A 13,402-nucleotide genomic window follows, 5' to 3' on the forward strand; every position below is an offset into this window, starting at 1 on the left:
AACATGTGGGCAGGAAATTTGCCTTATTCTCCGCAGGAGGCCCAGAGCCTAGAGGAGATAGGCGGTTAATGAACAAAGGGAAGATAGGAGGGGCCCAGACTGGTTGAGGTTGGCAATCCGCTAAGCATTTGGACTTTGTCCTTTGGAGGTTTAAAATAGAAAAGACGCGGAATCTGAGGTGGGCGGAGGGGGGGGGGAATCCCTTTGCCTGGGACCTGAAGGTTGAGGAGACCCGCCCAAGTCTTAAACTGGAGCACTGCCAATAAAAACTGAGTGGGGTAAAGTTGACGAAAAAAAAAGTAGAATGCTCTACGATTGACAAGTTAGCTTTTTTACAACATCCCCGTAAGGCAGGAGTTTTACAGGGGCGGAAATGGATTCCACGAGGTTCAGTGACTGCGTCAAAGTCACGCAGCCCGTTGGTGTGTAGCCCAGGGCTCGGTCTTCCCTTTGCGGCGCCGCAGGACCCAGCACCGGATGAGGGCTCGACCCGGGCAGCTGACAGAGGGAAATCGCCTTTTCCGTGCAGTAGCGGCGGGAAAACCCGACCGACCGCAACTAAGAGGGGCGGTGGCCGCCCAGGATCTTGCGGGGGAAGAGCGACGGGCGGCGGCGAGAAGGAATTTGGGTCTCGGCGGCCGCCGTAGGAGCAGCGCTCGGGTCGCCATGGCAACGGCCAGAAGCCGCGGGAGCTTCTGGGCGGTGCAACCGCCGCGGCCCATTGGACGAGCGCGGCGCGGAATTCGCGAACTGCCCCCGGCCCCGAGGGTGCAGGTGCTGGGGACCGGTCCCTGGAGGGAGCCAGGGTGTGGGGACGGCCGGGGGTGTGGCCAGGGTCAGCTTGGGGCCTGCGAGGGGACGCCTCCCCGGGCCCCTGATCCCCACTGTCTGGACCAGGACGATGTTCGGCCTCAGTTTCTCCAAGTGGGAGTTGGGGGGCTGGGTAGTGGGCACCCCCAGTCCGATGGCCCCTCTCAGCCTCAGAGACCCGGACTTTCTCTCCTTGCAGGTCCTGGACTGACGGCGCTGTCCTGACCCATGGACGTGAGTCCCGGGCCCCTCACCCTTTTTTGCAGCGGCCCCCTCAGGACCTTAAGGTCGACTTCGAGCCCCAGCCCAGACTGGAGAGGGGACTGTTTACCCAACAGAGACCCTTCGAGCTCAGGACCGGAGATGTGAGAGCATGCCCGGAATAGATAGACCTCACGTGGAGAGCACATTTCCGCTCTTCCTGGCAAGATGAGAAGCTTGCCTACTAATCAAGGAGGAAAGGCATCACGGGCTGAGGGAACAGCTTGGGCAGAGACTCGGGGGTGGGAGGGAGCATTAGACGTTTGGGGAGCTGCTAGGACTTCAGTTTGGCTGGAGTATAGAGGGGGAGATAGGCAGGGCTGGATTAGGGCTTAGTCACTGAGATAAGTTTGGACTGAGTCAGTGGGAGCCATTGATGGATTGTGAGTAAGGGAGGGATACACAACACAGCTAGTGTGGAAAGGGGCAAGATTGCAAGTCGGAAGACACTTAGGGAACAGTAACGTCGCATGAGGGGTGGCACACTAGAGCCGAGGAATCAGATAATAGATACATATGGAGAGGCATTTTGAGAGCAAGATCAACAAGTCTTGGAAAATTCTCGAAAGACCAACAGATACTGATGGTCCTGAGATGGGGATGGGAGGGAAAAGTCGCATTTGGGAAACAGGAGAGTGTAGTCCTAATGAATTAATCCCAGCCATCCAGTGGCTGTCCCTTCCCTCATCCCAACCACCTCTGGTTGGGTTGGTTGGGTTGTCCCTCCCGGTGTTTTTGTGTTCCCCACAGCCCCTCCCACCACCTTGTCACTTCTTCCTCCTGTGCTTGTCCAGGCCTCCTCTAGCCCGTGGAATCCAGCCCCGGCTCCCGTCAGCAGTCCTTCCCTGCTCCTCCCCATCCCTGCCATCGTGTTCATCGCTGTGGGTATCTATTTGTTGCTGCTCGGCGTCGTGCTGCTGACTAGGCACTGCCTGCTGGTGAGGGGCCTGGTAGAGGCCAAGGGGTGGGCTCCGGGGAAGAGGAAATGGTCCGTCAGTGCCCTCATCTTCAGGCCTTTACCCTGAGGCTCCTTTGCTATTTAGTCCCTGCATCTGTCCCTAGCAGTTGTGTCTCCCCACCCCCCACGTCCTCCCACCATCTGGCTCAGATCCTAACCTTCCATCTCCTACTTAGGCCCAGGGCTGCTGTGCCGACTGCAGCTCCCCCTGCAGGAAGCAAGGGGCCTCTAGGCCCCAGGACTATTGCTGGACCTGTGCAGAAGCCTGCGACTTCCCTCTGCCCAGCCCAGCCCACTGCCTGGATGCCTGCTGCCCCCAGCCCACGGAAGCTGTGAGTTCTCATCCCAGCCCTGACCTGGGCCCTCTCTGGGCCTTCTTTTGTTGGTGGTGTTCAACAAACATGGATTGCTGGGCATTTACTTTGGGCTGGGCTCAGTTCTGGGGACTGGGTCAGTGGGGAGACAGCCAAAGACACCTCAAACGGCAGCATATTACATACTTTCTGGTGCCAAAAGCTACTTGGAGAAAAGAAAACAAGGGTGGCAGCTGGGGGCAGGAGTGTAACCTGAAGGGCATACTGGGTTCTGAAAATGGTCGTTAAAAGAAAAATCAGCCCAGCCCAGAGCTCCTCCTGTTCACTGAGTGAGTACGATGCCCCAGATCCCATGCTACTTTATTGACATCATATAATTTACTCAACAACCCTGAGAGCTCGGTATTTTTTAAAACCTGGATATGTATAGTTCTGAGTATGAAAAGCATTGATTACAAAGTGTGCATGTAGAAATACATAGAAAGCACCAGCTTAGAAAACAGCTCGCTAACCAAGGCCGCTACATTTTGTGTATGCCCCTTGTATACTAAGAGACAGCTGTCACTGCTCTGTTACCTGCCAGTATTTGGCAAAGATGGGGTCCTGCGACAGATACTCTTTCGTCCCTTCTGCTACTTGCCCTTTTTGACCTGACATCACACCTTGACACCCGCCCCCGCCCCCCCACTGCCCGCCGCCAACCATCCTGTGCCTGTGTATGTAGACAGGTAAGTATTTCTGTCCTCTTTTTGCGGGGTGGGGAGGAGTTGGCTGTGGGAGGTTGGGTCATTTCTACAATGTTACATAGTAGAGGCTAGCACAGCAAATTGCTCCATTGTGTGTCAAAATAGAATCCTCAATCCTCGGGGAGAAGCCTGGCTCCCGCAGGACAGGCCATTTTCGTTTTTGTGGGTTGAAAGACGGTAAATGGAATCGACCACCTTCCTATTTTAGGCTCTGATTTAGGCAGCAACGCTCTTGCCCTTGAACTGGTGACCTTGCCCAGGAGGAAAGAGGGAGCATAAAAGATCAAGCGAATTCATAACTTGAGCTCACTGTAGTTGGTCAAATTCCTAGGAGATGTTTTGAGTTTTGAAGGAAATTACAGGGCCAGAGGCTCTTCTCTTTAAAAAAAAAAAAAAAAAAGTTTTCTTCTGTTTTCCTGGGGTGGCTTGGAAAGGGAGCCTAGGATGAGGATAAGGGGACAGAGGGGGAAGAGAAGATAACCCTGGGTCCTAAAAACTCCCTATTTTATAGGAAATGCTCAATTACAAAACAATGTATGGCCCCTTGTCCAGGGTATGCTGTCCCTTGCCCCCTCTTGTCAGTCCGGGCCTCTTCTCAGGCAGGGTGACGAAGGAATAAGGTGCAGGGAATTCCAGACCTGCACACTCTAGGACCTGATCTACCCGGCTTCTGCTAGCACCAGGAAGGAAGGATTCTAGAATGGCCACAGGGCAAGGCAGGATCGTCTTTGAGCTGGCTTTGCACAAAGTACAGTAAAATGTCTGTTCTTCAGTTTCCTTATAGTAACAGTAACAGCTACAAATAGGACAAGGCTCTTGCCTACTTGACAGCTGTTAGAAACGGGCTTCCAGGGGCTGGAGTGACTTACCTGAGGCCCAGGCTAGGCTGCAAACCCGAGTTTCTCTTCCTCTCTGGGGGAGACACCTGCCTGCCCTGCTGTTTTCACCAAGCAAGTGGCAGAGATCTGCGCTCATTCACCCACTCCTTTACCTACTTAAGGATCTATGCAGTCATCGCCAGGGCCCTGTGCCAGGCCCTAGGGGCTCTGCAAAACAAGCTGGACCTGGCCCCAACCCACATAGGGCTTCCATTGCAGCAAAAGACAGAGAGGAAGAAGTGGGCAGTTACACTGGAGCAGGAGAAATGAGGTGATATATAGTGCAATAGCTGGTTTTCAGCCCTGTGTGTGATCAGAGATGTGGAGGAGACAGACACAAAGCCAGGCCTCTGGGCCCCCCACCCAGGAGGTCTGGCTGGGGCAAGGAGGCAACAGAGAGCTGTGGCGAGAATCCCTGCCTTTTCTCGAGTGCTCAGTATGCACTAGGCACCGAGCTTAGTTCCTTCCACTGATTTCCCACCGTGAGCCTCTGAAGCAGGCATTCTTACTTGTTGCAGAGATGACCAAACGGAGGCTCAAAATATGAGCAGGCCCAAGGTGGGCGTGCATTTGGTTCAAATCCAGGCCTGAGCTCTGGACACCACAGCGTCGCAAAAATCTGGGGAAAGGGAATCGAAGCCGAAGCTGTAGTGTCTCAAGAGGCACACAAGGGTTAACAGGCTTGTGGCATTCTTGTTTATGTACTGAAGTAGCAGATTCCTTCCAGAAGCCACATGGCTGCTTGTGAGAGTCGAGAAATCCATTAGACAGTTATTAATGACTCGCTCTAAACCCTTCCAGTGGACAGAGCCCAGAAACGCTTTTAATACCCTTTCTCCGAGGTGAGGGCGGCAGAGCACACAGTGCCGCACACGGAATGACGGTGTGGGCCCCCCCAAACCCACAGAGCCCACTTCTTCCCAAACTGGGACTCCCCAGGGATGCCCCAAACCACCCCCTCATCAGATACAAGGAAACCGCTGCACTCCCCCTTCTGCCATGGGGCTTCCAGTCTCCTCCTGTGAGACAATCCTTCTGACGGCCACGCCAGCCCAGTTCAGACCCCTGTCCCTACCGCCAGCAGATCCCCTTCCCTCACTGGAGCCCCTAGTGATATCTGATCTCCCCAGTCATCTGACACCGCACCCCCAAACCTCAGCTTGTTGCAAAGGTCATTCCCCTATTCCTGGCTTGGCCTGGCATCTGATTGAGCCGTGCAACTGTGGCTGTCAGCTAGCTGGGCCTCAGGCCTCAACGAGCCAATCTCCTGGCACATCCTGGGTGTGTCCCACTCCAGCCACTTGGCCGGGCTCCAGTCCATGCGTGAAGCAGTGGCAGATCACCCCTGTCGCTGGGCAGGAGAGGAGTAGGTTGAAATAGACCGGTTCTCTCTTCTTGTCATGAAGGGCATGCAGTCCTATTCCCTAAGAGATAGACCCTTCTTTTTCCCCTGGGAGCTGAGGAGTTCTCTCTTTTCCCAAAGAGGGGAAAACGCTTTGATTGGTCCATTCATTGAGCATTCACTTGTGCCTCACATACCTGCAGAGGGCAAGTCCTCGTGCTTGCTCAATGGGGACAGGAGACCAACTGTCCCCTGTCCCTGCAGAAGCTGATAGTTCTGGGCCTGGGAGGCAGTGGGGTCAAGGGGGATCTCCCTCTCCGAGCCTCCACTCCCTCTTCTGTAAAGAGGCCTGCATGCAAGGTTCTGATAAATAAAAGAGTTGTGGCTCTTGGAAACATTTTTTAAAAAATCTGCCAGTTACCATTTTCAAAGACAACTGAGACTTTTCAGAATCATTCATGATTACAGTCTGTGCCTTGCAGGGAGCAGACGCTCAGAAATAATGGGCGGGGTCCTGCAGTTTGGTCTCCCACCAAGGAAGAAAACAGAACCTGGTTCTTTTTGTCATGGAAGGAAAATGTGTGTGTGCTCTCCCTCATCTCCTCCCTTGGAACTGAGTGAGGCCCCAAGGATATAGTAGAACCAACTTTGAGCTGAATGTCAGTACTTCATGGAACAGGATTACTTGATTTCTCAGTCTCCTTGCCTATAAAAGGGGAAGAAGGAAAGAACCCTCCCCCGAATAATTTCTTCCAGCTCCTGGACTCAGTTTGGAACACTGCCTCCCTGTTCATTTCTCAACAGCGCAGGGAACTGATTTGTTCCCAAGAAGAGTAGGTGGTACCCTCTGTTCCACCCGGCAAATGCGGCTTCCCAGGCCGCTCTGTTCCTTTCTCCCTGGGGAGGGAAACAGCTTAGGGGACTGGTTGCCCTTCTCCCTGCCCACCTCCCTCACCCCTCTCTCCTCTCCCTCAGGGTTGGGCCCCTCACTGTCCTCGCTGCTGTCCGCTCTGCGACTGTGCCTGCGCGTGCCAGCTGCCTGACTGCCAGAGCCTCAACTGTCTGTGCTTTGAGATCAAGCTCCGATGAGGACCCGGAGTCTTTGCCCCTTGGAGAGTGGCCAACCCCCGGGGCCCCCACGCCCTGTTCCCTGACGGGGCCTCCAGGCACCTTTCTCCAGGCCCCTGGAACCACATATGGCCTGCCCAGCTCATTGGGCTGTGCAGAGCCTGGCTCCCAGCAGAGCAGGACTCAGAGAGCCCCTGGCCATTTGGACTGTCCTTTGGAGGGCCAGGAGGGAGAGGGGCTAGCACTCTGGCAGGGGACCCCACCTGCCTATCCTCCTCTCCATGTAAACTGTTATCATTGAAGGTGAGGGTGGGAGACACTGCTTACCACAGACCATCTATGGGACAAACTTGAACCTGGAGTATGAGGATATAGGGCTGCCCCAGCCACACCTTGGCTGTGGATTCTTGGTTATCTTGAGGTGAGTGTTGTGCCTGCATCTGCTCTCCTGCCAAAGGAATGGTCTCCCCAGAATCAGAAAAGCCTCCTTCAGGGCCCAGAGGGGAGGGAGGATAGAGAAGGAGGCCGGGAGGGTCACAGATCCCAGTCTCCTTTCCTCTTCTTCCCGACAGATCCCTGTGCAGAGATCGATTTCTCTTGACCACCTCTGAGGGCTTCAGGCTGGATTTCCAAGAAAATTTCCTCTAAGGTACTGGTGAGTGGGCAGGGCCCACCCCTGCCCCCCAACTAGGGCAGCCCCAGGGCTTCCTTTCCTCACTGTAGGCCCCACGCTGGCATGAATGTCAGGGGCTTCAGGTTTCCCTAAATATAGGTCCCTGCCAGGGGATCCGTGGCAAGGAAAGGGCAGAGGTCACCGGAGGAGGTTGGGGACATGGGCTGGGGGGAGGGCAGGAGCTGCCTTATAACCCAGCCCAGGAGCGGCCTGGCTCACTCGCTGCTGACCAGGCTCTGCCCGCTCCTTCTACCTCCTCGCAGGTGGGCGCCGGTGGCGGGACACAGCAGGGATGGGGTCGGGGTCGGGCTTAATGGGTCCGGTTTAGGAGGGGAAACCTGGCCGATAGGATGAGGGGGTTCAAAATGCATCGGGGACTAACCAGCTAGGGACAGATTTGATTTGGACGGGGAAGTCAGATTCCAGGGAGACGTCTTCGCAGGCACTCTGGCGCCGCATCCCCAGACTTGCTGGGGCGAGCGGTGGCTGCCGCAGGCCGGTCGGTGCCGGCCACGAGCGGGGAGCGCCTGCGCACGCGTGGCGAGGCTGGCCTGACGGGCGCGGCCGCGGCGCCGACACCCGCACGGGCGGGCCACCGGGAACCACGGCCCCGCCGCCCTCTCGTACTCCCGGAGGAGTACGAGAGCAGCCGCTCTTCGGCCCGGACTGGTGACCCTGGGAGGGGCGGCCCCGAGCCGCTGAGCCCGCAAGGGCAGCCTGCGGGCGAGGCCGGCCGACGCCCGACCTCTGGGCCCGCCCAGGTGTGACACACGGGGCCATCAGCGCAGGCCGGAAGCGGGGGCTGCCCCGCGCCACCCGGCTGGGCCTGGGGCGGGGAGGCTGAGCCTCCGTCTTTCCAGGCTCTTTCACCCGCTTCCCCCACTCCCCATCTTCTCCGGTGCCCCAAATCGGCTGAGTCACGGTGCCCCAGAACGCGCCAACTGGGGGGGAGGGAGGGAGGGGGGGGGGAGAGAGAGGGACGGAAGGGCCTAGGCAACCCGCAGGATGTGGCCCGAGTCACGTCCTAGGGGGGCGGGGGGGGGAGGGATCGTGTTCTCGCCGTGCAGTCCCCGCCCAAGCGCCGCCTCCGGGCTTCGCCTTTCGGAGGCGGCCTCTGCACAGTTCCTCGCCTGCAATTGGACGCCAGGGCGCCTCCGGCCCCCTTCAGGGGAGAATAACCGGCGGACGCTAGCGCGGTGCCTTTATAAAGCCCGGCGCCACCTCCCTCCTGCCCGCCCTCTGCGCCGCCCCCTCGGCAGCTGAATAGGCTGCGTTCCTCTTGGAACGCGCCGAAGAACCAGAGTCCTGTTGACGGCGGTCGCGTTCCCTCCGTTAGTCTGCTCGCCCGCGCGCCGCCCTCCACCGTCGCATCCCGCAGATCCGCCCCCTCCCGTGCCAGGTGAGCGCCCCTCGCCGTGTGCGAAGGTCAGGGACCGTGGAGAAGGATTCTGGGGGCAGTCGGCAGCCTGACCCCATCTACCCACCACAGCTCGGGCCCAGCATCTCGCCCTTCCCACTACCACCTACACGTAGGCTCCTGGCCCGGACTCCGCAACCTTCTCCAGCATGAGCGCTCTCGGTTTGCTGCGCAATGCAGTGGCTCCGCGCGCTGAGTCATGGCGGGGGGAGGAAGCCGGACGAGATGGAGGGCCATTCTCTCTCTCCTTCTCGTGCTCGGACCCCAGGTGCAAAGCATTATGGCTCCTTCGCCTCTGCGGGGGTCCTAAGAGGCAGCGAGGGGCGGGGGCCAGCTCCTATATTGCCTGAGGGTTCCGGAGAGCGTGGTTGGGCCCTGCGCTGGGAGGTGGGCGCCCCCGACGATGGGGGAAACCCCATGGAGGTGCCTGACGCCCCGTTAACACTTTCCGTGTCTTTCCTTATTGGGTGACCTTGATTGTGAGCCTGGAGCCCTGCGGCCGTGCGAGCAGACTGGAGCATTTTCTGGGGAAGGGGTGGGCTGCTTGCCTGTCTACAATTTTTTCAACCTGTATGAGCAGTGAGATGGACAAACCTTATTCCTAGCGCGACCCTGGGCTGGGCTTCCTCTGCTGCCCTTCCCTTGGCTTCTGATTATTCTTCTGCCCTTTCTTTTAACACTCTTTAACACTCTCCCCCAACCCGGGGGGGTGGGGAGCTTGACCTTGGGATGTCCTTGAGGCTTTGGAGCCTGGGCCAGCCCTGGGATCACGGGTGGATTGGAAGGCCCGGACAGAGGATCTGGGTTCTAAATCTTAGCTTTGACCCTTGTGCTGTGGGACTTGAAGCACCGAACTTTCCCTTTTCTGGGCCCTTGGGTTGGGCCCTCTGCCTGTGTGCTCTCTCTAAATTCTAAAATACTCCGGTTCGGTTCTGCTTCTAGGCAAGGTGACCCTATGGCAGAGCGCATGCAAGAAGGGTCCGGCTTCTACATGACCCGTCTGTCTATGGCTCTGGCCTATTGCATTGCCCCAGATGCCAGTATGCAACCCCACCCACAGCTGGGAAACACCCAGCAACAAACAGAGTTAGGAAAGGTACCGGAGGCAGGCCTAGTATAGGGAAGTTGGGTTCAGGGGAGGGCTGGGGACAGGAAGTGGCCAGAAACCTGCCGGTGTGGAGCAGGGGAGGTAGGGAACCTTTGTCTCGACTTCCAGGAGCGGGGTCCTGCTAGTCGGGAGACCATGTGAGACCCAGCTAACCGGTCCCCTCTGTCCGCTGCCTCTGCCCAGGAACCGACTGGCACCATGCCTTACCAATACCCAGCGCTGACCCCGGAGCAGAAGAAGGAGCTTTCTGACATCGCTCATCGCATCGTGGCTCCGGGCAAGGGGATTCTGGCTGCAGATGAGTCCACTGGTATGGGCAGGACACAGGAGGAGGAGTGCCTAGGGTCGAGGATGACCGGCTGATCCCCTTATTTCCGCGTGCTGCCCCTTTGCAGGGAGCATCGCCAAGCGGCTGCAGTCCATCGGCACTGAGAACACAGAGGAGAACCGCCGCTTCTACCGCCAGTTGCTGCTGACCGCTGATGACCGCGTGAACCCCTGCATTGGGGGCGTCATCCTCTTCCACGAGACACTGTACCAGAAGACAGATGATGGGCGTCCCTTCCCCCAAGTTATCAAATCCAAGGGCGGTGTTGTGGGCATCAAGGTGAGGGGGCGGGTGAGAAGAGCTAGAAACTTAGAGGACCTGCTTAGCTTTTTTTTTTTAAGTAAGCCCTACACCCTTTGTGGGGCTCAAACTCGCAGCCAACCCTGAGATCAGAAGACACAGGCTCCACTGACCGAACCAGATATGTGCGCCTGCTTGGCATTTTTAATCCTTGTAATACTCAGAGCCCCGTATTCTTTCGTCGTACAGACAAAAACCAGAAACTCAAGGGTGATGCATGTGGTTCACCAGGTTAGTAATGGCTAGGAGCCCAGGCTCGCTCTGATCACATCCCCATGTATTTTCTACCTTCTGGAATCCAAGTATTGTGACTACGTGAAAACGTTTGCAAAGCGAGGTACCTATCACTCAAGAGGTTGAGAAAGGTGGAGGGCAGAGTGGAGTGCTAGAGGGCACTTCCCGCATCTCCCATTGTTGCCCACTCCCCCCAACCCCAACAGGTGGACAAGGGCGTAGTACCTCTGGCAGGAACAAACGGCGAGACTACCACCCAAGGTGAGAACTGCTTCGCTCCCTGCCCTCCAGACCAACCCATTCCAGGCCTGATCCCTCTGGGTGCCACCTGCCCCCTCCTCTGCCACGCTCTGACTCTTCTGTTCCCCTCCAGGGCTGGATGGGCTATCTGAGCGCTGTGCCCAGTACAAGAAGGACGGAGCTGACTTTGCCAAGTGGCGCTGTGTGCTGAAGATTGGGGAGCACACCCCCTCAGCCCTTGCCATCATGGAAAATGCCAATGTTCTGGCCCGTTACGCCAGCATCTGCCAGCAGGTGGGTTGGTGGGTCCCCAGCAGGCCACCTCCCACGGCCTTTGGTTCCAGAACGTCAGCTAGCCTGCTGCTCATCTGTCAGGATACATACCACACCTGCATCCAAGGCAGCTGTTCTGGAGCCTCAGCAAGCGTCAGGCTTGGGCCCATGGAGGACACCTGAGGGCTCTGTGAGCCGGGGCGGCGGGTGGGGTATGATTGTGGGGGTGGCTCGGAGGAGATCCCTGTCTCCTGAGGTTCGCTGCAGGCTGTGAAGCCATGAGTTTCTGTTGTCATGGACAAAAGGTCTTGGCTGATGGCTGCGGAGAGCTGTAGGTGGGCTCTGGGTTAGGGGGACTCATGGCTCCCCTGTCTTCCACAGAATGGCATCGTGCCCATCGTGGAGCCTGAGATCCTCCCAGATGGGGACCACGACTTGAAACGCTGTCAGTATGTAACCGAGAAGGTAAGGTGCCTGCCTGTGTGGGTGGTGTGGTGGCTAGGCAGCTGGGCCGAAGGCCTTGGGGCCAACCTCTGTCCCCACCCCGCCCCCAACTCCACCTCAATTCCACTGTGGCCCTGCTCTGCTCTAGGTGCTGGCTGCCGTGTACAAGGCTCTGAGTGACCACCACATCTACCTGGAAGGCACTCTGCTGAAGCCCAACATGGTAACCCCAGGCCATGCCTGCACCCAGAAATACTCTCATGAGGAGATTGCCATGGCAACTGTCACAGCACTGCGCCGCACAGTGCCCCCTGCTGTCACTGGTGAGACCCATATCCTCCTCCTCTTTTTTTTTTTTTTTTTTTTAAGATTTTATTTATTTATTTGACAGATAGAGATCACAAGTAGGCAGAGAGGCAGGCAGAGAGAGAGAGAGAGGAGGAAGCAGGCTCCCTGCAGAGCAGAAAGCCCGACGCGGGGCTCTATCTCAGGACCTCGGGATCATGACCTGAGCCGAAGGCAGAGGCTTTAACCCACTGAACCACCCAGGCGACCCCCATACCCTCCTCTTGACCTGTGGGAGGTAGATGAACTTCAGCCACCGTCCTTACGCCCATTGGGTCAGATTCTAGAAACTTCTACCAAACCCCAGGTTTTTGCGTACAGCCACTTACTGCACTTTACTCCTTGCTCGGTAGGGATCACCTTCCTGTCTGGAGGCCAGAGTGAGGAGGAGGCATCCATCAACCTCAATGCCATCAACAAGTGCCCCCTGCTGAAGCCGTGGGCCCTGACCTTCTCCTATGGCCGAGCGCTCCAGGCTTCTGCCCTGAAGGCCTGGGGTGGGAAGAAGGAGAACCTGAAGGCTGCCCAGGAGGAGTACATCAAGCGAGCCCTGGTAAGGATGGGACTGGATGGAGGTGGGCAGGGTACCAGGGCAGGTGGAATTCTGATGAGACCTCACTCTGGCTCCTCTCCCCTCTTAGGCCAACAGCCTTGCCTGCCAAGGAAAGTACACCCCAAGTGGTCAGGCCGGGGCTGCAGCCAGCGAGTCCCTCTTCATCTCTAACCATGCCTACTAAGCGGAGGTGTCCTAAGGCTACCCCCTCAACACTCCAGCCCCTGCCCCCTCCACCCTCACTCTTGAAGAGGGGGGCCTCAGCAGGGCTCCAGGCTGCTCTTTCCCATCACTTTGCCTCCCACGTGACATTGGTGTGTGGTGTTGTCTGTATATGCTAACTCCATTGCTCTTTCCAGCCCACTGCCAATAAACAACTATTTAAGGGGGAGTCTGCTGTCTGTGTGTGGTGTTTGGGCCAGGGGAGGGCTGGGGGAGGTGGCAGCGTCTGGAAGAATCCTTGTTCTCCGTTTGTCCTTGAGAGGCAGGAGAAAATTGAATGGGTTTGGGAGAGGGCCTTCCTGCTTTGTTTTACTCCAGCCCAGGGCTTCAAGAAGAGACCTTGTGGAATTTTCTCCGCCATCAAGGGCTTTTGCCCCTTTTGCCAGCAGCACCCACTAAGGCTCACAGCTGGGGACTACGTGTGAACTGTTAGGCTCAGCTGTGCTTTCAGACCAAGAATTTACAGATGCAGAAAGGCTCCTGTGAGAAAGACAGTCACTGACCAAAGCCAACATTTCCCGAGCGCTGTGAGCCAGGCCACACAAGTGATCTCTCTGAGTAGTTGTTCATTCTTAAGGCCATACTGCTTGAGATGGCACTTTCTTGATGAAGACAAGATTATTAATACATACGTCCTTCACCTACACTGTCGAGCTGGTCTGTTTTCCCATCTTAACAGGAAATGAGATTAGAACTGGCTTAATCTTCTTTGGGGCGGGGAAGCCCTTGAGAAACCCAGAATCCCTTTCCAACAGTGACCTCAGCAACACAGAACTGTGGGGTTCAGGTTCCAGGTTAAGCCCTGAGCCAATGTAGCTGCTGTATTACATGAAGGCAGAGTGAAGGCCCCGCACTTGACCCATGCCATGCCCTGAACCCTTCCCGCTG

The 13,402-nt window shown here is 57.0% G+C and overlaps 2 protein-coding genes across 4 annotated transcripts; both read left to right on the plus strand.

Moving 5' to 3' along the window:
* Positions 1 to 691: 691 nt before the first annotated feature.
* On the plus strand, positions 692 to 9,431 carry LOC116858008 (keratin-associated protein 10-9). Its single transcript, XM_032842523.1, has 7 exons — positions 692 to 774; positions 1,010 to 1,044; positions 1,866 to 2,009; positions 2,206 to 2,361; positions 6,285 to 6,798; positions 6,950 to 7,026; positions 9,410 to 9,431. Exons 2-5 carry the CDS (start codon positions 1,039 to 1,041, stop codon positions 6,396 to 6,398), a joined length of 420 nt encoding a protein of 139 aa, XP_032698414.1. The 5' UTR covers positions 692 to 774; positions 1,010 to 1,038; the 3' UTR covers positions 6,399 to 6,798; positions 6,950 to 7,026; positions 9,410 to 9,431.
* Positions 7,188 to 12,683, plus strand: ALDOA (aldolase, fructose-bisphosphate A). Of its 3 annotated transcripts, XM_032842517.1 has the most exons (10): positions 9,033 to 9,037; positions 9,410 to 9,563; positions 9,759 to 9,885; positions 9,971 to 10,182; positions 10,644 to 10,698; positions 10,811 to 10,971; positions 11,332 to 11,415; positions 11,543 to 11,717; positions 12,093 to 12,292; positions 12,381 to 12,683. In XM_032842517.1, the coding sequence occupies exons 2-10, from the start codon at positions 9,423 to 9,425 to the stop codon at positions 12,474 to 12,476; spliced, it is 1,251 nt and encodes a 416-aa protein (XP_032698408.1). In that variant the 5' UTR covers positions 9,033 to 9,037; positions 9,410 to 9,422; the 3' UTR covers positions 12,477 to 12,683. The 3 variants fall into 3 exon arrangements, with proteins under 3 accessions (XP_032698409.1, XP_032698410.1, XP_032698408.1); XM_032842518.1 differs by lacking the exons at positions 9,033 to 9,037; positions 9,410 to 9,563 and adding an exon at positions 7,188 to 7,313; XM_032842519.1 differs by lacking the exons at positions 9,033 to 9,037; positions 9,410 to 9,563 and adding an exon at positions 8,341 to 8,449.
* The last annotated feature ends 719 nt before the right edge of the window (positions 12,684 to 13,402 follow it).

Source organism: Lontra canadensis, unplaced genomic scaffold (assembly GCF_010015895.1).
Source record: "Lontra canadensis isolate GAN:19392208 unplaced genomic scaffold, GSC_riverotter_1.0 scaffold132, whole genome shotgun sequence".
Taxonomy (NCBI): Eukaryota; Metazoa; Chordata; class Mammalia; order Carnivora; family Mustelidae; genus Lontra; species Lontra canadensis.